Genomic DNA, 23,750 nt, shown 5'->3' on the forward strand with positions numbered 1-23,750 from the left:
ACGATGGGAACTTGTGTCCCTCTCGCCAGCGAGGGCGCAGCGAGTCGTTTGGCTGATGCAGAGCGTAGTGCACTAGCCTCAAAAAGATAAAAATATAATTAATGCAAATAAACTACTTCTACTAATAATAATAATCATAATCAATTCAATAATTAAATACTATATTGTTTTATTATAATATAGTTGTAATATAGTCAAGACAAAACATGCTTATGACATGCTCAAAAACTGATATTTCATAAATCTGTATTCAAAATGTAGTTCAATCAGGAGAGACGTGATGTATGAGTCATGTTATTATCGGGACACATGATATGCGGGAATAGTGATTGACGTATTACAACAAGTAACTGTAATGATGTTTTGGCGATTAGGCCCCGGGTTTGCGGATGATCATTCAGGAGGGAAAGAAAAGCCGCTCTGATGAACCCCCCGGGGTCTAGACACTGGTGGTGGTGATAGTGTTCAGCAGTCCGATCTGAAGGGAGAAGGTTTAGCTTGGCCCTGTATTTAGGAGACAGGAGGCGAAGGGGTGGGAGGGTTGTGCGTTGACACCTGAAATGACAACTGACAGGAAGGGGGAGAGCAGATTTAAAGAGGTTAGCAGGTGCAATGATTGGCTAGCCGGGGCGTAATGCCCCTGATCACTTATTGAACTAACGTGTGACACCCGATGATGTGTTCTTCCTGATTGAACTGACTACGCGAGCTACATTTCAATCAGGAGAGACGTGATGTATGAGTACATGTTTATTATCGGGACACATGATATGCGGGAATAGTGATTGACGTATTACAACAAGTAACTGTAATGATGTTTTGGCGATTAGGCCCCGGGTTTGCAGGATGATCATTCAGGAGGGAAAGAACCGCTCTGATGAACCCCCAAAAGAAGTGAAGTATGAAGTACGGAGCTGTGAGCAATCCTTACCTTGCGGCTGGCTGCGGAGATCTATGGATGAAAAGAGAGATTAACATGGGGACATGATGAGCGCCGGAATCGCTTCCGGGCTGCGGGGTTAGACATGCGCGGGCCCACTGGCCGCAACCTGCACTGCAGGGTTAACATGACGCAGACCCACTGGCCGCAACCTGCCCTCGCAGTGTTAAACCTAAGCGCGGACCTGTGTCCGCAACCTGCGCCTGCAGGGTTAAACCTAAGCGCGGACCTGTGTCGCAACCTGCGCCCGCAGGGTTAAACCTAACGCGGACCTGTGTCCGCAACCTGCGCCCGCAGGGTTAAACCTAAGCGCGGACCTGTGTCCGCAACCTGCGCCCGCAGGGTTAAACCTAAGCGCGGACCTGTGTCCGCAACCTGCACCCGCAGGGTTAAACCTAAGCGCGGACCTGTGTCCGCAACCTGCCACCCGCAGGGTTAAACCTAAGGGCGGACCTGTGTCCAGCAACCTGCACCCGCAGGGTTAAACCTAAGCGCGGACCTGTGTCCGCAACCTGCACCCGCAGGGTTAAACCTAACCGCGGACCTGTGTCCGCAACGTGACTCGGACCCACGTTCGCAACTTGCACTTACAGGATTAGCATACGCAGATCCGGAGTCATAGCCTGACAGATACGGAACCAGTAGACACGTATACATGCTGACGTGTTACCACCACCAGTTATAGGTTATTTACCATCTTTTAGTGTTTGAGGACCTTTGGATAGCCAGCACGGCACTGATGTCCGGCGTGATGTAGGAATGTGAAGGCAGAGGAGGACCATCGTGCCGAGGGTTGTTGCAGGGATGAGGATGAGACACCTTGATTAGCAGCGGAAGTAGCTGCGCCTATTCTAAAGGAATGCCCCGTGTATAGAAGGGGTGAACCCGGATTTAATGAGGACTTGTTTTAAATAGATATTGAACTGTCGTTGAGTTAAAGGAAAATTCCCTAAGATAAGGAATAATGGTGAGAGAGGATTAGAGGTAGGTCTAAGCTGTAGGAATTTGATCATGGATTTATAAGGGCAGAACTGGGAGTCGATGCGGGCGGCGATGACGAAGCAGCGCCGCCGCATTTGGAGTGTTTAAGATATAAGCTAAAGTGGCTAGCGTGAAAGGATATGTCAAAAAAGCTGACGTCTCGATTGGAATCGAATGTAAGGGAAGCTGTGGTAAATTCACCTGTCTGAGAAAGGCATAAAAGCTAGGAGAAATAGAGCGTCGAGTAGCGCATTGATGTAAGGGGAGAATAACTCACTTCTGAGTTTGAAGAGCATGAGGCGTAAAGTGGAGAGTGTAATAGGGCGTCTCCGGTCTAAGACGGGGGGAGAAGTTCTAATGAGACCTTTGAGGATGAGTTTGACTGACTGGTTTGCGAACAGCTGGGAAAGCCGGGATCGGAACAGCGAACGTTAAACTGCACTCCGGCTAAGAGCCCCGGATGCTTTTTTGATTGACTTCTTCTTTCGAGGTGTTAGATCCAGCGAGTGTGATAATAAATGTGTAGCAATAGTGGAAATCTGAGTGTGCCACTATGCGGATGATCTCATGCAGATGTCCCCCCCAAAACGGAGGGATGTGCGGTGCACGTCCTTAAGTCGGGGCCGAAGAATATCCGCATGTAAAGTACGGTTGCCCGATGAGGAGGAGCAACTGTCGTTGAAGACGTTTATGTGGATGCACGCAGTTTGGTTAGAGGAACGTTAATACCATGAGCTTGATGTGATACCTAGGAACATCCAGGTGTGTGACTGGGCCTATAGTTCCTCATGATTAGGAACAGCTATGCTCCTGGAGGATTCTCTTCTTCTTTATTTTTCTCTTTTCCCAGTTGAGCGGAGTTTATAGGTTAGTAATGTTGTATTTGAACACTAGATGCGTAAAAGCAACGCATGAGGAGATCCTCCCTGAGCAGTGCGATTGATTTGAACTGGGGAGAGACAGCTATTAATATTATTTACACCCGAATAGCCGGTGCACACGTAGTTTCTCCTTACTTGACTGCCCGCTTAAGGCTGAAAGAGTTTCCGCTGAAACGATGATGGGAACTTTAAAGCGCGTCGTTAATGTCTGCTTTGAAGAGCCCAGCCTTGGCCTGCGCACTATTAAGATTACATTATCTCTGTGCGTAGAAGAGGAGGGGAACATTGACCTTTGTCATCGAGATTGCCCTGAGCCTTAACAAAACGAGGCTGTTCCCCTCACCTCAAAGTCAGCTTCCGATCGTCGGCCCGCGCTTTCATCGGCACGTGGGTGGCGCGCTTCGGGAGCACGCCGTCTGACCTCTCCTCTCACCAGCGGTTCTCAGTTCACCGTCGGAGCTGTGGGAATGCTGTTGCTGTGGGTTTGGGGGTCAAGCTGCACCGCACCAACCGCATATCACCCCCAGGGCTAACGGATTGTGTGTTCACCGGTCCATGACAGACGGCAACTGGGTGGATAAGCTTCCCGTGGGTTTATGCTCGGCCTCAGGTGTGGCCCCCAAGAAGACCTGCAGTCCCTTGTTCGGCGGAGCTCATCAATGGCCAGATGTACGGGTCCCCCGGGGAGTTTATTCCCACCGCCACTGTGGCCTGGTCTGCGGCCGGGCAGCGCTCCTCCCTGCTGGAGACCGCCGGGACATTCACGCCCGTGCCCCCACGTCGCAGCACAGCAACCCAGCGTTTCCGGGTGTCCCCTGGATTACGGTCGGCGCATTTTCGTTTTTATTTGCCACGACGTCCACCGCGGTCCCCTGCGGCCCCCCTTACGACGGTCCGTTCAGGGTCATACGTACGGGACAAGATTCTGGTGGTGGACGTCGGTGGCAGGCCTGGAGACTGTGTCCGTTGATCGGATTAAGTCTGCTCACGTGGACGTTTCCAGGCCGTTGGAGTTGACCTCTGCCCCACGTCGGGCCGCCCTCCATGGCCCGCCCCCTGTGGGGATGCCCTCGGCCCTCGTTGGCCGCCCCTGCCCCTGCCTCGCCTACTACCCCGCCCTCCTCGGCCACTGTGGTCCGTACGCGCCGGGGGTCGGGTGGTACTTTCCTCCCAGGCACGAGGATTTTGACTATGGGTGAATTCTGAGCGGGCTTGTGTGGTGATTGACATTATTCACCCACGGATTTATGGTTGGGGTATTGTTCCGCACGGAAATTTTAGTGAACCGACTTACTGTTTCCGCCAGTTTTCGCTTTCCGGGCATGAAGTTGTTACATGTGTGTTCAGATGCTAAATGAAAGTCTAGCTTGTACCTTTGATACCCCGCCTCCGACTCCCGTCTCTCGGCACTACACTACAAACAATACATTGAAGTACTTTTACTGTGTATTTTTTGAGAAATCCTCTGTCCCCTGCTGAGAACAACAATCAAGCCACTTCTGCTAAGTTTGATGAGGGAATTCTTTTTTGTTGCCATTAGTTCTTCGTGAGATTGATCCTTTGGACTAGTGAAACCCCCACAAGTACTATGAAGTACTTTTACAGTGTACTTTTTGAGTAATCCTCTGTCAATGTCCCCCTCCTGAGTACAAGTGCATGTTTGTCTGCTATTTTTATGAAGCGTTAAAAAACCTTTCTTCCTGAGACTGATATTGTTGGACAGAGTATTTTAAGAGGATATGGTAGACATATATCAGCAATACTTCCAGTCAGTACTCCGGCCAGGGCCGGCCCTTGGCATAGGCAGTATAGGTGAATGCCAAGGGCGCATCAAACCAATCGGGGGGCGCCGAAAATTGGGAGAAAAAAAAAAGTAGAAATTTTAAAAAACAACACAATTTCCCGATTTTGGATCAACAAAGTACATCTTATTATCTTACATTAACAGAACTACGCCTATATTGCGTACAGCGCCAATAAACTATGGCACACACCCCCCCAGCAAAAACCAGAGGTTTATGTGAAACAGTTTTTTTTTTTTAAATAATGGTTTTAGTGTGCAATTATAGGTTTTCATTTTGTATTCGTGTTATTTAAAATAATCAAACTCCCAAAAAACGTACACAGCTTCTGTGTGCTTTTATTAACATTGGAATTTACTGTGTAAGCGGCCGCGGGGGGGGAGAGCTTTAGAGAGCTCTCTCCTGAAAGACTGAGCGGCTCTGATAACCTCAGCTCAGTGAGGTAAAGCCACACCTTTATATGATATTATTATAGTTATTAAAAAATAAGAGGATAGATGAAAAACAGGTATAACATACTATGTGACAGTAAAACAAGTTGTTATTAATAAACAACAATACAATTTGAAAGAGGAGTGATTTGTAAAATATCCATAAAGAAAATCTGCTTACAGTTCCGTTTCATTTGGGTGTTGAGAGAGGTATCCATAGATCTCCTAATGTAGCTCTCAAAGTGCACCAGATTGATGCTTTCAACTTCAAGATTTAAAAAAGTCTTCCCGGAGCGTGCCCCCGGACCCCCCTAGAGGAGGTGAGGACCCCCCCCACTTAAATGATAAATCATGTTCAAATGGATAGGAAACTAAATACATTTGCACACATCTTGTGTCCATATCTTTCTGTTTTGGTGGTCATGCCACAACCGTGCACGTGCATGCATGCGCGAGTCATAGTGAGTCATGAACAGAGCCGTGATCAGCTGGAACTCTTTACCGGTCCACATCACTCAGGAACATTCTCAAGTACATTTCAAAAGGTTGCTAAAAAATATTTAAGTATTACAAAGTAAATTTGAACTGTGCCTGTGGCTATGTATGCATATATTATTATATACACTTATTTGTATTTACTTTTGTTTGGCCTTAGGATGGCGATAATTGGATGACCATTTTAGTTTTCACTTCATTTCACTGTAAATTGCATGAAATTATGAGCTGTTTTGTTTTGTTTTAATGTTGTTGTATGTTTGTTTATGTATGTTTTGTGTGTGTGAGGACCCCAGGAAGAATAGCCAATGCTCATGCTAGTGCTAATGGGGATCCTAATAAAGACAAAGACAAAGACAAAGGTCCCTCAAAATTGTACTTAAGTACAGTACTTGATTAAATGTCCATGTAGCTTGTTCCAGTTCCTCGCTTTCCTTGACTTCCACTGCCATGCATTTCATGTTAAAATACCCGCTGGAATTACGAAGGAAGTTTGGGGGAAACTTGGTAATGTGATTAATTTGATGTAAACGTTTTGACACGTTAAGGTTTGCAGATTATTCGCAACCATTTTTTGACGGCACAAATTTAAACCAAAATGTATCATTATGATGGATTTGATTGAAATGCTTGCATTATAAAGTGTGTGTTTATGTATTTGTCTCCAGGGTTACTATTTCGTCTCTCAGAATGGAGACCATGAGAGATTTGGATGATGAGGAGGAGGACACAACTTCAGTGTCCAGAAAACCTCCAGATTTGAGTAAAACACTTGAGCATCTGCCACAAGGTAAGAATCTGTTTTCTGCTGTGAAACTGACCTGCAGAGGAGTCTGGTCTGATCTGAGTAGCAGATCACAGTTCGTGTGTGTTGGAGGAGGGGCTCTGTGAGGAAGGGGCAGATTTGTTCCGGCTGTGTACTTTCAAATTCTAGCCACTGGAGCTGGTTGCTCCAAAATTACCTACCCCACCTTTAAGTAAAATGAAACTTGGAACGTCTAGAACGTTTCACTCTCACAAAGAATTGTAACAACAGAACCCTCAAACACCATTTTTAAAACATAAAGTTTAGAGTAAGAACAAAATCTTTAAAGGGGAAAGAAAATCAAAACTGAAATCAACGCTGCTTTTTACAAGAACTAGTGATGTGTGTAAAACATTTGTTGTTTCCACAGACAGAGAGCAGAGTCTCCAGTCCCCAGCTGTCTGTCTCTGAAGAGTGACTGGTCTATGGGGAAACCTATCTACTTCAGTAATGAACCTGGACCCTCAGACACAGAGTAAGAGTCTGTTTCTACTGTGAACTGACCTGACAAACATATATATATATATATATATATATATATATATATTAATGCTGTCAAAATTATCGCGTTAACGGCAGTAATGAATTTTTTGAATGAATTGCATTAAAATATGTAACGCATTTAACGCATGTGCAGAATGGCCCGCCCCATACATCCCACCAGTGGCAGCGCCAGGGTATGGCTGGGGTAGGCTACACCCATACCAATAAATGGCTTAGCCCCACCATGAAAAATGATGTTAAAGTAAGCAAAATAAAGTCCGCCAACTCGCGCCGAGAATTGCACAGACAGCAGTTAGTAAGATTGATTTCAGTAGCCACTTGTCTGGAAATACTGAAGACCAGAAACGGTTTTGAACACTTTTGTCACGTAGTGATCGTCTTCTCAATATAACATATTTGATAATGTCTTCTGGCCAATCAGAATCAAGATAACGGCGTGGTGTTGTTGCAGGAAGTCCCGACGGAGAATACTTTTGCTGTAGTAGGTGCACATAACTGCGTACCGTCACTTGTGTCACAAAGCGCATTTGCGTACCGACGTACTTGTGAAGCTTTTCCAGAAGGCGGTTAGATCACCGGACGAGAGAGTCGCTGCGCTAAAACAGCTGATCACAACGTTCACGCTCTGTGGTCACGAAGTAATCCACTAGCCCCCCCCCCCCACGTCAACTTTCCTGAAGTACTCCCCCATTGATAGAAATCAACACGTAATGAATTAAGACCCCACGGTTTGATGATTGATAGGTGCTCTCTTTCATTTTGACACACAGAAAAATGTTACAATAAACATGTTAAATGGATATATCCGCCTTCTTTCATTTATCTTTCCATTTCCACAACAATATACATAAAGAAATGACATATTTTGGACATAGTTCGAATGGTGATTAATCATGATTAATTAATTTTTAAGCTGTGATTAATCTGATTAAAACTTTTAATCATTTGACAGCCCTAATATATATATATATATATATATATGCCATCTGATCACTTTAAACTCTTCTTTAATAATTACATGAGTGCAGTAGCCCACAGTATAGAAACGCAGTAGAGCTCAGTATAGAAACGCAGACGTACTTGAATCAGATAAGGAAAATATCGGCACCTAGAGCTCTACAGTACTTCATATTGAATTGAAGTTATACATTTATGTGTATCAACCATTGATTGTTAGTTTGACTATTAATGGAGCAGCCACAACGTTAGCGGAGTCTAACTCCACTCAATCTAATCTCCATTCAGGAACTAGCATTTTTAAAGTGATTTGCTTTCCATGTTGTGGACAGACCTGACAAAGTGTTCACTGCTTTTACAAATTGGAATCAGTATGTAGTTATTATTAAACAAGTTTAATTTAGCCGTAGTAAAACTTGTGAGGTACAGTGAACATGCTGTAGGCGATGATGTTACAGACAGAAGGGCGTTTGGTTTCATAATTATATGAATAACTAAATATCTACCACTTGGGAACAGTTACCAGGATGAAATATCATCTACAGATAAAGAACTTTAACAAACAAATCAAACAAGAATTTGTCATCTTTGGGTTGTTCCATTGGTGAAAATCAGTCACCGTAATGTGCTATAAAGGATGTGTTGATCTCCTCAGAGGGAAGAGGAAGAGTGGTGTTCCTGTGGAGGAGCAGCTGTCCAGCTGTGCTCTGTGTCAGGACGTCCTGAAGGATCCAGTCTCTACCAGCTGTGGACACTGGTTCTGCAGACAGTGCATCACCTCATACTGGGAGCAGCGCCCTCCATCAGGAGACCCCTGCTGTCCCCAGTGTGGAAAGAGATCCAGAACCAGAGCTGGACTGCAGACAGCCAGTCAGACCAGAACAGTCAAAAGTAAGTCTGAACATCTGCCCAGGGTTTCCCACAGATAGACTTTACTTGGGCTGGTTAGGGTTAGGAGAGGCAATGGACGTCCACTCTCGGGAGACGTCCGACAGTGATGCGGTTACCCAAAATGACAGACCTAATTTTACCCAGGAATAAGTGTTTGAAATGTGGGGAAAAGTGGTGTGAATAGAGGGAGAGTGTACCCAGACAGCAGGAGGCAGAACATAGCTTTTCTACCCAGGAAAAGGGTTTTAAACGTTGGGAAAAGTGGTGTAAATAGAGAATGAGTGAACCCGTGAACTCAGAGAGCAGGCTGTGCAGAAAATGTAAAAAAGTATCCAAAAATAGTGCCTCATAATGCGGGTAGAGTCCCCTGTCAACTCCCCTTGCATTCCTCCAGAGTCAACATTTGTAAGAGTAGCTGATCAGATACCGATCAGCTGCTGATTAGCTGTGCAGAAGACAGGGAGAAGAGAGAAACACAGGAGGGAAGGAAAACCACACAAGTACAGCCTGCCTGGCACGTAACACCCCCACACATATAAATCCAAACAGTATGTTTGGACCTTACAATGAACATTCTATTTACATAGCACGAGATAGTGCATCGGCAAGAACATTATCGGACCCCTTTTTATGGCTTATGTCAAGGTTGTAGTTCTGGACAATCAATGACCAACGCATAAGGCGTTGATTGTGGTTGTACATCCTTGAAAGAAAAACCAGCGGATTGTGATCAGTGTATACCTTAATAGGTTTTACACTGGAGCCCAGATACACCTCAAAGTGCTGCAAGGCAAACAATAGAGCTAAAGCTTCTTTTTCAATAGTAGAGTACTTCAACTGATGTTTGTTAAACTTTCGGGAGAAGTAGCTCACGGGGAGCCAGGCAGTAAAACACGTTTATGGTCAAAGGAGGAAAGAGTGATAGAACAAGGGTAAAGCAAAGAAAGTGTCTGACAATAGTGACTTGTGAGGCGGCCAGAGAGTCTATCATCTCTTGGTCCTATCCTCCAGGCAATGCGGTACCAGAACTGGGTCAAATTGACCAAAATGTAAAAAACATAAGTTTCAATTCATCCATGGAAAAGGGCTGAAAATGGAAAAAAGTATCCGAAAATAGTGCCTCATAAGGCGGGTAGAGTCCCCTGACAACTCCCCTTACATTCCTCCAGACTCAGAAAAAGTCTGAATTCATTTTTGGACAACCATAGAAAAGGGGTGAAAATGGAAAAAAGTATCCGAAAATAGTGTCTCATAAGGCGGTAGAGTCCCCTGACAACTCCCCTTACATTCCTCCAGACTCAGAAAAAATCTAAGTTCACTTTTTGGAGAACCATAAAAAAGGGCTAAAAGTGATCAAATGTACCTGAAAATAGTGTCTCATAAGGCGGGTAGAGTCCCCTGACAACTCCCCTTACATTCCTCCAGAGACCAGTTCAAAAACGTAAAGTTTGGTAAGAACCATGCTGGGGGGTCTACATGCAACAATTGTATCCGAGCCAGAGCACTCATGGAGCAGATACATTCCTCCATGAATTAAGACAGCCGTTTTTTTTCTGAGTCCTCTCAAAAACCGGGTTTCCGATTTCGTGCAGACGGTAGCTTGAAAATGATGAATGCATTTTTTTGACGGAGAAGGGGAGGCTTCGATTCCCCTCTCCGTTGTAAATTGCAACGGGGGAGTGGAAAAGTGTCCGGGGCTTCGGCCAGGGTCAGACTGGCCATCGGGACGTTCGGGACGAATCCCGATGGGCCGGTAGCCCGGTACCGAAGTGGGCCGGTCGGACCACTCGACGCAGCCCACTGCCCCACTCCGATCGGCCCACTTCGGGACAGGTGAAATTGTAATCAGCTTAATGCTTGACCCATGTATACGAGTGAACGTGGATCGCTTTATTTAGTGATCAGATACGATCGGAAAAGCATTCCATGTAAATGGCGCTATTGATAGGTTGTCAAACTTGTCAATCTTATGTTTTCGAAAGTAGGCTAATAGATTAACTGAAGGGGTTGGGCCGGGAGAGATGAGTCGTCTCTTCCAATTGGAAAGAGGGCGAGGCCCGCGTCAGAGCCATACTTGATACAGGTCCAGCCTGCCCCATCAAGGATGGTGCTACAGGCTGCAAGACAGTGCACTTACAACTACAATAAGCATGTGTAGATGTTAATCTAATACAGCTCCGGCGATCCACTAACACCCCCCCCCCCCCCCCCCGCGGTGGTTTTGAAATGCTCCCGATTTCTGAGGTCTCAAGGTTGGCAAGTAAGGTCAGAGGTCCACTCATCAGACAAGCTCCCTAGCTTCGTTTGATGATTGATCAGTAAGTTAGCTAGCGAAATTGAGAAAGATGGAGAACAGTAAAAAAAGAAAGGGTGGGGCTGAAAAAGCCAGAATGAAAAAACGAAAATTGCTACAGGAAGATGCTGGAAAATGTTCAAAAATCACAGAGCTGTTTAGTAGAAGGGCTCCCGCTCCCAGTCGCAGTAATAAGGAGGAGAATGAAAAGGAAGATGATGAACCACAGACCCGGCATATAATGACAGCAGGTGCAGGGCTGTGTTCATTTATGTTACTGTTAGCAATAGTATTAGTTGACTGAGAAAACCGTCAAGAAAAAAGTTTAGCGATGTTACGACTAGTATAATATGCCCACGGCTGTGATTGACAACCTGGACAGCCAGTCAGAAGCTAGAATGCCAACCTAGAGAGCCAATCAGAACCTAGAACGGGCTGCAGGGCTGGCCAGACTATTATATTGTGCATACAGTTAGATGCATTAGGATAGAGTCATATGCTCATGATATTCCAAGTTAAATTATATAATATTAATATTATAATTTTAAATAATTATATGAAATAATATTAATATTGAATAATAAGGACTCAGAGATGTGTGGCCAATTCACTATTGCATTCATTTTAGTGATTGACATTACTGTGCATGATATTGTATTCCTTGAAGTTGGTTATTTAATACTGGACAAGTGCTCTCATAATGACTATTAGAATCATTTGTTGGTTAGACCACATGGCATTGATTGCATGTCTGAGCTGCATGTGCATTGGCACTTCTTTTTGTTTACAGACAGGCACAGGCAACCATTTTTGACTATACCCATTAGCTGTACTTTGTCCTTAATCCCAATTGTACATTCACGTTACTGACTCCTACAGTCAGCCACTTTGACACACTTCACACATGACACGGACATTTTTAAGAAACCTTAACTAAAGGAAGGTTTCATTTAGCACCTTACTCCTGTTGTCCTTCTCTTTTATGTTATGGCTTGACTCTGGGGAATCTAGCCATAACAGTATACAGTATATGAGCATAGTAGATGTATCATTTATCTGTAGGCTACAAGGGTGGCCCGCATGTGTGGGCGGCGGCCCGGTGTGTGGGCGTCTGAACGTCCCGGGCTGAATTTGTGTCCCAGTCCACCCGTGGCTTCGGCCCGAAGCGCCGAAGGGTTGAGCTTTTTTGAGCCCCTCCTCCGTTGGCACTCAGTCGTTTTTTCGAGAATTGTTTTAAACTTCATTTTTGATTATTTTAAGATATAATTGACCGTTTTCTTTACTTTTTTCTTCTTTCCACGGGTGGGGGCGCATGGCAGGCCGCCTATGAGCTCCCAAATTCGGCCTGGAACCTCCGGGAATTGTGGACTAAGCTCCATAAACTGACAAAGGCACCCAGAAATGTCACTTTTATAGACCAAAGATATATAATACAAATACATTTAAATAGTAAAAGGTACAATTGTGCTCCTAATTACCCGGAATTTGATTTATATAGCCCCATGATAGTGAATAAAAATAATTTTCATGGAAAAAAGTGTTAAAACGCCTGATTAATATGTTCGTAATGCTGGCAGCAGGTTCACTGCTGTTAGCAGGGTCTCACACTCACAGGCACCTATGCAGAGATCCAGGGTGATACACAAGGCTTTTCTACCCAGCAATGAGTCTTTGAAAGCTGGGGAAAAGTGCTGTGAATACAGAGAGAGCACCCAGAGAGAAGCGGGGTGTGAGACTCACACACAGAGACACAGAGAGCTCCTTGCAGCACATGGCTCTCCCACCCAGACTGCACCCAAAGGACAGGCTGCTTCACAGCACTTTGTAACCCAGGAAAGCAGCTTGAGTCGTGGGTAGATGAGTGTTAAAAGTGCATTAAACTGTTTTAATTCAAATGCACATTTGACTGCATAAACAGCCGGTCATATGGACAGGAAATTGTCCATTTCGTCCACATTTGACTCATGAAATGTACAAGAAGATAAGTACAGCAGAGTCACTGCTGTTAGCAGGGTCTCACACTCACAGGCACATAGGCAGAGATCCAGGGTGATGCACAAGGCTTTTCTACCCTGCAATAAGTCTCTGAAAGGCGGGGAAAAGTGCTGTGAATAGAGGGAGAGAGCAGCCAGAGAGAAGCGGGCTGTGAGACTCACAGAGCGCACCCAGAGAGATCCTTGCAGCGCATGGCTCTTGCACCCAGACTGCACCCAGAGAACAGGCTGCTTCACAGCACTTTACAAGCCAGGAAAAGTGATTGAATCCTGGGTATACATGTTTTAAATAGTCTGATACCTCCAGGGCGCATCACCGCATTTTACAAGCCAGGGAAGGTGCCTGAATCCTGGGTAAACATTGTTTAATTGTTTTTAAATGTGTGAAACAGTGTTTTGTCACTTTCAAAACTCTCCCGTCATTGACCGGAGAAATTGGGTCGATGTTGTATTCAATCTGACCGTTAATATTCCAGTGAGACGTACAATGACCGGAGTGATCCCATGTTAATTTTGTCCCAAAACCGGAGCATTCCCTCACGCTAACACTTGTTACTGGGCAGGTATATTAACGCCCGCCCAAGTATATTTCGCGACCCATTTAGGTTTTTATTTTATCCGTCCGCGAGCACTACGCCACCTGCGATCGATGAACTAGTGGACAATGATCCCTCGCTCTACGCCTCCTGTACCTGTTCGCTCTGCCATGGTGTGAAGGGTCTGCTAATAACAACCAACAGAAAGGGAGACCTTACGAGAAAAAGAGAAGTAAAATGTTGTTGCACATCACTCATGCGCAAATGCGGCGCAATTATGCGCTCTGCAGTAACCCCGCTGCGACGCTCCGGCAAACTAACAGTTCATGAGCGTGCTCCATTAGCACCCGTCGTGCACGGCTACCACCACAAGTATAATTCTGTGGGAAACACTGCTGTCTCCTGCTGTCTTCAGACCTGAAAACAGGATTCTTCCTGTTGTGTTGTACATAATATAAGTTCATTTAAAACATTTTTTTAAATCTCACGTTTCCTTCTCTCTCAGCAGAACGTGGTCTGCTGGAGGTTCTAGATGAACATAGGCTCAGTCTGAGGAGGAGATGTGAACGTGTGACTGAAGGAACTGATCAAAGTGAAACCCTCCTCAACAGGATCTTCACTGAGCTCTACATCACACAAGGCCAGAGTGAAGAGGTTAATACCCAACATGAGGTGAGGCAGCTGGAGACAGCTTCCAAGAAGAAGCCCCTCCATGACACTCCAATCAAGTGCCAGGACATCTTTAAAGCCTCACCTGACCAGCAGACTCTCATCAGAGCGGTCCTGACCAACGGAGTCGCTGGAGTTGGAAAAACCTTCTCAGTGCAGAAGTTCACTCTGGACTGGGCCGAGGGTTTGGGGAACCAAGATGTCAGTCTGGTGATCCCGCTCTCCTTCAGGGAGCTGAACCTGATCAAAGGTGAGCAGTACAGTCTTCTCAGGCTGCTCCATGTTTTCCATCCAACCTTACAGAAGGTCACAGCAGAGCAGCTGGCTGTCTGCAAAGTGCTGCTCATCTTTGACGGCCTGGATGAAAGCAGACTTTCTCTGGACTTCAGAAACAAGAAGGTTGTGTCTGATGTCTCACAGAAGTCCTCAGTCAACGTGCTGCTGACAAACCTCATCAGGGGGAAGCTGCTTCCCTCGGCTCTCGTCTGGATAACTTCCAGACCTGCAGCGGCCAATCAGATCCCTCCTGAGTGTGTGGACAGGGTGACAGAAGTACGAGGCTTCACTGACGCCCAGAAGGAGGAGTACTTCAGGAGGAGATCGAGTGATGAAGACCTGTCCAGCAGAATCATCTCTCAAATCAAGAGCTCCAGGAGCCTCCACATCATGTGTATGATCCCAGTCTTCTGCTGGATCACTGCTGCAGTTCTGGACCACATGTTGACTACAGACCAGAGAGGAGAGCTGCCCCAGACCCTCACTGACATGTACTCACACTTCCTGCTGGTCCAGACCAAGAGGAAGAAGCAGAAGTATGAAGAGGGACATGAGACGAGTCCACAGCAGCTGACGGAGGCTGACAGGGAGGTTCTTCTGAAGCTGGGGAGGCTGGCGTATGAACATCTGGAGAAAAGAAACATCATGTTCTACCAAGAAGACCTGCAGCGCTGTGGTCTTGGTGTCACCGAGGCCTTGGTGCACTCAGGAGTTTGTACAGAGATCTTCAAAAGAGAGAGTGTGATCTTCCAGAAAACCGTCTACTGCTTTGTTCATCTGAGCATTCAGGAGTTTCTGGCTGCAGTCTACTTGTTGCATTGTTACATCAACAGAGACACAGAGGTGCTGAAGGACTTCCTGCAGGGAGACTGGGACGATGACAATGATAGCAGGGATCAGGATTACCCATCCCTGGATGTCTTCCTAAAGAGAGCCATGGAGAAATCCCTCAGAAGTAGAAATGGCCACCTGGACCTGTTTGTCCGCTTTCTCCACGGCCTCTCTCTGGAGTCCAACCAGAGTCTGTTAGGAGGCCTGCTGGGTCGCACAGACAACAGACCAGAAACCATCCAGAGAGCCATCAACAACCTGAAGAAGATGAGAAGTGATGAAGACTCTGATGAAAGGAGCATCAACATCCTCCACTGTCTGACAGAGATGAAGGACCACTCAGTACATCAGGAGATCACAGAGTTCCTGAAGTCAGAGAACAAATCAGAGAAGAGACTCTCTGTGAAACGCTGCTCTGCTCCGGCCTACAGGCTGGAGATGTCAGAGGAGGTTCTGGATGAGTTGGACCTGGAGAAGTCCAAAACATCAGAGGAGGGACGACGGAGACTGACTCCAGCTGTGAGGAACTGCAGGACGGCTGTGTGAGTCCAGATGTGATTAACTTTAGAGATTAGTGCAGATAAGGATTTTAGTTTTTAAAATAAACACTATACAACTTTTTGCTGTTTCACATACTGTGAGAGCAAAATTGAATTAATACAATTATTCTAATACTTAAAAAATGGTACAGTTTTTTCTTCTCTTCATTTTCCTTGTCAACAACATATGAAGGATGTTTTATCACAGCAACATGTGATAGAACATACAGAATAACTTACATATCTCATTGAATGCAGTAAAGTTATTATGAAAGGATTGCAGTTTCTTTATCGTTAAATTAGACACAGAGCAATATCTGATTTATGTTGACTCTGGTCTTCTCTAGTCTAGAAGGTAGCTAGCAAAGAGGTGACAGACATGGGATCAGATCACACTCTACCACATATGAAATAGACAGACATCAGCAGGGTTTCCGTTAGCCGGTAATTACCGGTTTTTAGCTGGTAAAATTTATTAAAAACCGGTAAATTCAAAACCTGCCGGTCAAAATGTCTGGTAATAATTAGGGAGGCTCCGATAGATCGGCCGCCGGTCATTATCGGCCGATATTCACTCTTAATAGTTTGATCGGTGCTCTCTATAAAGGCCGATCAGGAGAGCTGGATCTGATCGATATGGACATAAACGCGAGTGAAGTATAACCGGACACGCGAGAGAGATCAGATCAGCTGCTGAGTCAGACCGAGACACGCAGCTCTGCATAATCACCTGAAGCCCCGCCCTCTGTTTAGCGAGCTGCAGGAGCTGCATGAGAAACTGACGGGCTGTCAGGAGAGAGGGGGAGGGAGAGGGAGGGAGGGAGGAAAAGAGAGGATCCATTTCTCCCGTGTTATTATTCAAAGTTAATGTAAACTTTTGAATAATGTACGTTATCTACTACAAGTAGTTTGTTTGAATGTAATAATTATGTTGTTTGTGGAATAATTTATTGAAAAATGAATCTGAATTTTTCGATCTGTTACGATTATAAACTGAAGCAATATAAAAATGAGCCCCGTTAACTGAGTTTTAAACTGAAGCATATCTGCTCATAGTCCGGTAATTACCTGCTAACGGAAACTCTGCTACACAACTCTTATTATTGAAATATGACCGGTAATTTTCAAATGTGTCCGGTAAAATAAATTCTGCCCGGACATTTGACCGGCAAGAAAAAATCCTAGCGGAAACCCTGATCCAGTGGTAATCAGATCATGATATTCAAAATGTTTTTCCTCAAATGCATGAAGTAAATATGTTGTTTCCCCTTTTTCTATATAAACTAATTCTGTAATATGTGTTCTAACAGAATTCCTGACAGTGGATTCTTAGACTGGGAAGTCGTGGCCTCAGCTCTGAAGTCTGACCCCTCCAATCTGAGAGAGCTGGAGCTGGGAGTAGACCTGCAGGATTCAGAGGTGGAGCAGCTGAGTTCTGGACTAAAGAGTCCAAACTGTAGACTGAAGACTCTGAGGTCAGATCACTGGCTGTAGTTCATGTAGTTTTCTACTGTATTTATAATTGATATATTTATAATTCCATCATTTGCCTGAGTACAAAGATATTTTAATAAGTTCACATTTCTTTCTAAATGGCTGAATATTTGACAAGAATAACCGAAAGCAGAGAAAGTAGATGTGTGAGGGGACAGTGTGTGAGACAGACTCACACTGTGCTCCAAGAGTCAGTGGAGATGCTGTCAGGACTGATGAGCTGTGAGGGAGATGGAGGAGGTTCTTCTGATGCATTATCAACGCATTTATAGTTACCTACTATTACATTTCTAAAAGTATGTGTTCTTTATTCAGACTCTGGTGCTGCTTCTTTGTAAACTCTGTGATCTTGAGTTGAATCAGTTTCTGTGGGTTTGATTAGTCTGGCTGCACATCACGAGTTAGTGGAGAAGGAGCAGAGTTTATGATGTGAAGTCTCCACTTTTTATTGAAGGTGAAGAACGTTGTCTTTCATATTAATGAGAGCTCTTTTCACTTTTTGGATCTTACTGTTTTTAACCTGTGGGGAGTGTCCACTTTATAAACGTCTACATTCTCTACTTCTCCAGCTATAATCAGATTATTAAACCTTTCATTATTTCAATCAGGAACATTGTTTTCTAAACTTACATCATGTGTTCTTTATTCAGACTGGAGTACTGCAGGTTGTCAGAGATCAGCCTTTCTGCTCTGGCCTCAGCTCTGAAGTCCAACATCCATCTGAGAGTTCTGGACCTGAGTTGGAACGATCTGAAGGATTCAGGAGAGCTGCTGAGAGATCTTCTGGAGAGTCCAGACTGCAGACTGGAGACTCTCAGGTCAGTGAGGGGTCGACTCAGTCTCTGCTGGTTCAGCAGGATTGTATTGAACACAGGGAGGTGGATGTGTTCCTCTCACTGGGGAATCTCTCCAGTTCCACCTTCCAGGCGTAGCCTAGCTTAGCACAACACATCAGTGATGTTACCATTTACCTGCAGTTTCTCCTTTTGTTCATCTCATGGTTCTTTTCTTGCGTTCTCCCAAGAACAATAGAATGCAAGCTGACAATGCAAAGCCACATTTCAGTCAGGTGCAACTTGTTAACAGACAAATCCTACTCTGCATAATTCACTCTGATCCTTTAAACACCTGGAATTCATCTTATATTCTCCATCCGGTTTCTTTTATAAATGATGTAATAAACAGATTAATACAGTTAATACACATTTATATCACAATTATTAAACACTAACCAATAATTTAAGGTTTTGCTTTTTCTTTAAAAAACGTCTTAAGCTACATGATGCTCAAACTGACTGAATAGTTTACACTGAAGATGCTGTGATCTATGTCTCCACTATTCTTCAAAGTCCTCCTCATTACTCACAAAGCCCTCAACAACCAGGCCCCCCCCCCCCCCCCCCCACCTCACAGACCTGCTGCACCACCACACCCCTTCCCGCTGCCTCCGCTCATCAGAAGCCAACCTCCTATCCATCCCCACCCGCACCAATCACCGGACCTGGGGGGACAGAGCCTTCTCCGTCGCTGCCCCCTCCCTCTGGAACTCACTCCCCCATCAGAGACTGCACTGACCTCACCACCTTCAAAACACTCACCTCTTCAATCTGGCTTTTAATGTGTGATTGTTTTTGTATTATTTGACTTTAACTTTAACTATATATTTATTTGTTGTTCCTCTATTTTATTTTCTCTTCACTATATCTGTAAAGCGTCTTTGAGCACCTGTAAAAGCGCTAACAAATTAAATCTATTATTATATTATTATTATTATTCCTGAGATCAATATTCTCTATTTATTGTGATCACATTTCTTCTAAATTCATCCTGACTTCTTTGTAGACTCTGTGATCTTGAGTTGAAATGTTGTGGAGATGTAGCGCTCACAACAGGAAAGAATGAAACAGAGAGGAATCAATGAAACACAAACACAGAAATAGTGGAGATGACTCATTATTATTTCGTTGCGCTCCACCAAACAACAATGGGGAAACATGAGCTGCTCTCAGCACTCAGACAGCAATGCTCCCACGAGTACCAGACACACAGGGCAGATATAGGTTTCTAAAGGACACACGGACATGTTCCTAAACATGTTTAACGCACACACATTGTCAGGTCTCCTAAACTTGGACATGTTCCAGATGTGGAAAGGTCATCATCTCATGACTTCTTTAGGAGTCTTGCAGGATATGAATGATCCAATTAACAAACTGTATACGTCTGCACATGAACGCACATATATTTCTTACATTAACTAACACTTAACTGTATTATATCTAAATGTAGCCTCTTTGCATTTCCTCTGAGCTTGGCGTCAGCTCACTTAACGTAATAATTAGCAAAGAGACGATTCTCTGGAAACTCTAACTTAATAACAAACCTAGTTACTATAACTAGGTCCAAGACTGATGTAACAGAATCAGTTTCTGTGGGTTTGATTAGTCTGGCTGCACATCACGAGTTAGTGGAGAAGGAGCAGAGTTTATGATGTGAAGTCTCCACTTTTTATTGAAGGTGAAGAACGTTGTCTTTCATATTAATGAGAGCTCTTTTCACTTTTTGGATCTTACTGTTTTTAACCTGTGGGGAGTGTCCACTTTATAAACGTCTACATTCTCTACTTCTCCAGCTATAATCAGATTATTAAACCTTTCATTATTTCAATCAGGAACATTGTTTTCTAAACTTACATCATGTGTTCTTTATTCAGTCTGAGGTGGTGCAGTTTGTCAGAGATCAGCTGTTCTGCTCTGATCTCAGCTCTGAAGTCCAACATCCATCTGAGAGATCTGGACCTGAGTGAGAACGCTCTGCAGGGTTCAGGAGTGGAGCTGCTGAGAGATCTTCTGGAGAGTCCAGACTGCAGACTGGAGACTCTCAGGTCAGTTCTCCATCTCTAACTTCTGTGCTGAGATGAATATGTGAGAGTTGTGTTGACTCTGAGCTGCAGACATCAGGCTGATATGATCCTGATCCTCACTGAGCATCTCAATGTTAAAGTCTACTTTCTTCTTCTGTGGTTTAGCTCATTGACTGTAGCAGAGCTTTGTTAAAGACAAATCATACTCTGCATAATTCACTCTGAACCTTTAAACTCCTGAAATTCATCTTTTATTCTCCATCATGTTTTTAAATAAATGACATTATAAACACATGAATACAATAATTAAATATTTCTATTAAAACTATCAAACACTAACAAATATGTTCAGTTGTTGCTGTTTCTAACATGTTTCTGAAGCTGCATGATGCTCAGACTGACTGAATAGTTTACACTGAAGATGCTGTGATCTATGTCTCCACTGTTCCTGAGATCAATATTCTCTATTTATTGTGATCACATTTCTTCTAAATTCATCCTGACTTCTTTGTAAACTCTGTGATCTTGAGTTGAATCAGTTTCTGTGGGTTTGATTAGTCTGGCTGCACATCACGAGTTAGTGGAGAAGGAGCAGAGTTTATGATGTGAAGTCTCCACTTTTTATTGAAGGTGAAGAACGTTGTCTTTAATATTAATGAGAGCTCTTTTCACTTTTTGGATCTTACTGTTTTTAACCTGTGGGGAGTGTCCACTTTATAAACGTCTACATTCTCTACTTCTCCAGCTATAATCAGATTATTAAACCTTTCATTATTTCAATCAGGAACATTGTTTTCTAAACTTACATCATGTGTTCTTTATTCAGACTGGAGTACTGCAGTTTGTCAGAGATCAGCTGTTCTGCTCTGATCTCAGCTCTGAAGTCCAACATCCATCTGAGAGATCTGGACCTGAGTGAGAACGCTCTGCAGGATTCAGGAGAGCTGCTGAGAGATCTTCTGGAGAGTCCAGACTGCAGACTGGAGACTCTCAGGTCAGTGAGGGGTCGACTCAGTCTCTGCTGGTTCAGCAGGATTGTATTGAACACAGGGAGGTGGATGTGTTCCTCTCACTGGGGAATCTCTCCAGTTCCACCTTCCAGGCGTAGCCTAGCTTAGCACAACACATCAGTGATGTTACCATTTACCTGCAGTTTCTCCTTTTGATCATCTCATGGTTCTTTTCTTGCGTTCTCCCAAGAACAATAGAATGCAAGCTGACAATGCAAAGCCACATTTCAGTCAGGTGCAACTTGTTAACAGACACATTTTACAGTTAAAAAGTTAGTCTGTTAGTTTTTCCTATGAAGTTGTTTTGTTCCTGGACTAACGCCTAGTTAACTCTGTGATGCAGCTGAGAGCTGTGGCAGGCAGTCGTAGTGTTTGCAGAGAGGATATGATGGGATGGAAAGCATGAGATCAGGACTCTGAAGCTGACTCAAAGAACAAACACTTATTCGAACTGGATCTAAAACTGTTGGATTGTGTTCATCCCTACAGGATCGGAGAAGGAGAGACGATCAGAGCCAAGATCCAGAAGAAATGTGAGTATTGAACTCATATCCTCCAAATATATCCAAACTATCGTCCATGCAATCAAATCATAGGTAATATATGTATCACTTGATGAAATCTGTGCCTCCCGTTTATGTCTAACATCGAGAAAGGCGCTGAAGCTTCAAATACAATGCAATATAAAAACACAAAAACAGTTCTTATTATCCATGGTGTCACCCTGGTAAAAACCTCATGCCTACTAGTGCTCTACTCCCACCTCCACCTGTCTCCCATATATATACAATCACACCAGGTGCTCTGATCACCCAGTGCCCAAACATGCCTTCAAAATGAAAGCATAAAAACTACTTTAACTCACTTCCATAACGACACTAAGTAATAATACCTTCACTATACACAAAAACAGCAAGAAAATAAATGTTTAACTATTAAATAATATAAAGCTCAAAGAGTGTCTTTAAACAGGCGGTTCTAACGAGTGGCTAAATTCATAATAACGTCGTCACGCTGATCACGGAGAAACTCATCTCCTCATTGGCTGTGATGTTAAATCATGTGACTGTGATGTAGTTCTTTTATAGCCTGATGCTAGCTAGAACAGGTATTGGATGTACGCTACTCAAAAAGAATGTATAAATACCATAGGGTAATCGCTTTTTGACATTTGAATAAGGAAATGTTGCAAATGATATATTTTAAATAAATAAACCCACCGCTGGGAAAGCTGAGGAATATAAATATCTCTGTTACATCACATTGAACTTTTGTCTAACTTATTAGTCGTGTTTTAAGAGATCTCTGTTTAAAGTGATTGTTGGTTATATAACTAGAGTATTTTCCCTGTTTATCTTCCAGGTCCATGAGGGGATATTGTTAACCATCAGGCAGTGCATTCAGCCCCGTAATCCTGCCTTTGTTCGTTTCCTGCCATTTCTGTCCCTCAAGTCTTTGGAAACAGTCAGAAGAACGGCTACGGAGAAGAGGAAGAACAGTTTTAAACTAGAGAATGCAATTCCTGAAGAAATTGCTAGTGGGAATGCTTTATGCTGAAATATAATGTGTAAGAAGAAAGTGAATAATCAGGAATATTTGGATGACTTCCATATGAATGAATATTATGTTAAAAAGTAGCATGAAACTCCAAATGTATAAATAATGTTAAAGATTTAAGGCTTTGAATGTAGAATGTTATTCGTAGGAAAAGTTGAAAATGCAAAAAGCACATTTTATTTTCAAAAACCAGAACATGGGGAAAAAAAACTATATAAAACGTTTCAAATCAATTACTAACAAATATATTCTGTAAAACCACAAAGTGAAAAGGTGAACAAAAATAAAGTAATTTGTGTGAAAGAACAAGTGATAAAACAACTATATACAGAAAAATCACTCAAGTGAATAAGTTAAAAACAAACAATATAAACATTTCACATCAATTACTAAAGAAAATAACAATCTGAAGAACAAAAAATCTAAAATACAGAAACTATTCATATCAATTAAATAAATCAAACAAGAAGTGAAGAGAAAAAAACAGCAACTTTTCATATGAATGAAATGATAGCAGTCAAACCAGAACAAGACAAAAGCAAGCATCAAACAAACAGTTTTACGATGCATTTCATGCACGTCACATATGTATCTTTTTATTGAACAATTAAAATCTCCCCCTAAATGTCATGAAATAATAGAATGCTGTCTCTGGTATTTTATGAAATCATTAATACGTTGGTTTTTATTGTGTTTTTTTCTGAATGTCTGTCAAAAACGTTTGGAACGGCCACTAAACCTTATGAAAGGCTCCCACCAATCAAGGTGAAGGTTCTGGAGGTGAAAGTGTGCCAGGCATAGGCGGAGTTTGACATTTGCGCTTGGGGGGGCAAACCTTTTGTACTGACGTCAGTAGTACTGACGTTTTCTCCCGGAGGCCAAGGGAAGCCAGGCTTCCCCTGTTTTTTCGGAATGTAGTTATAATTTAAATAAATAAATAAAAACACTTTGTTTTGTTTCTGTAATTCTACTTTCTACTACTACTTTCCTGCCGGACCGTC

At 43.5% G+C, this 23,750-nt stretch overlaps 1 protein-coding gene across 8 annotated transcripts in view; it reads left to right on the forward strand.

The window, feature by feature from the left end:
- Positions 1–23,389, forward strand: part of LOC117554401 (NLR family CARD domain-containing protein 3-like) — a 74,545-nt gene extending 51,156 nt beyond the window's left edge. Inside the window, exons 1-8 of one of the 8 annotated variants that reach the window (XM_034228834.1) lie at positions 6,296–6,320; positions 6,706–6,810; positions 8,452–8,687; positions 14,016–15,828; positions 17,136–17,300; positions 17,970–18,137; positions 20,033–20,203; positions 21,009–21,621. In XM_034228834.1, the coding sequence (XP_034084725.1) occupies positions 6,761–6,810; positions 8,452–8,687; positions 14,016–15,828; positions 17,136–17,300; positions 17,970–18,137; positions 20,033–20,203; positions 21,009–21,300 (2,895 nt within the window). In that variant the 5' untranslated portion in view covers positions 6,296–6,320; positions 6,706–6,760 and the 3' untranslated portion in view covers positions 21,301–21,621. Of the gene's footprint in view, positions 1–6,295; positions 6,321–6,705; positions 6,811–8,451; positions 8,688–14,015; positions 15,829–17,135; positions 17,301–17,969; positions 18,138–20,032; positions 20,204–21,008; positions 21,628–21,681; positions 21,726–22,554 lie in introns of those variants that run through there. The other 7 variants (XM_034228830.1, XM_034228829.1, XM_034228832.1 and 4 more) reach the window with 7 other exon arrangements.
- Positions 23,390–23,750: the final 361 nt, after the last annotated feature.

Source organism: Gymnodraco acuticeps, unplaced genomic scaffold (genome assembly GCF_902827175.1).
Source record: "Gymnodraco acuticeps unplaced genomic scaffold, fGymAcu1.1, whole genome shotgun sequence".
NCBI lineage: Eukaryota > Metazoa > Chordata > Actinopteri > Perciformes > Bathydraconidae > Gymnodraco > Gymnodraco acuticeps.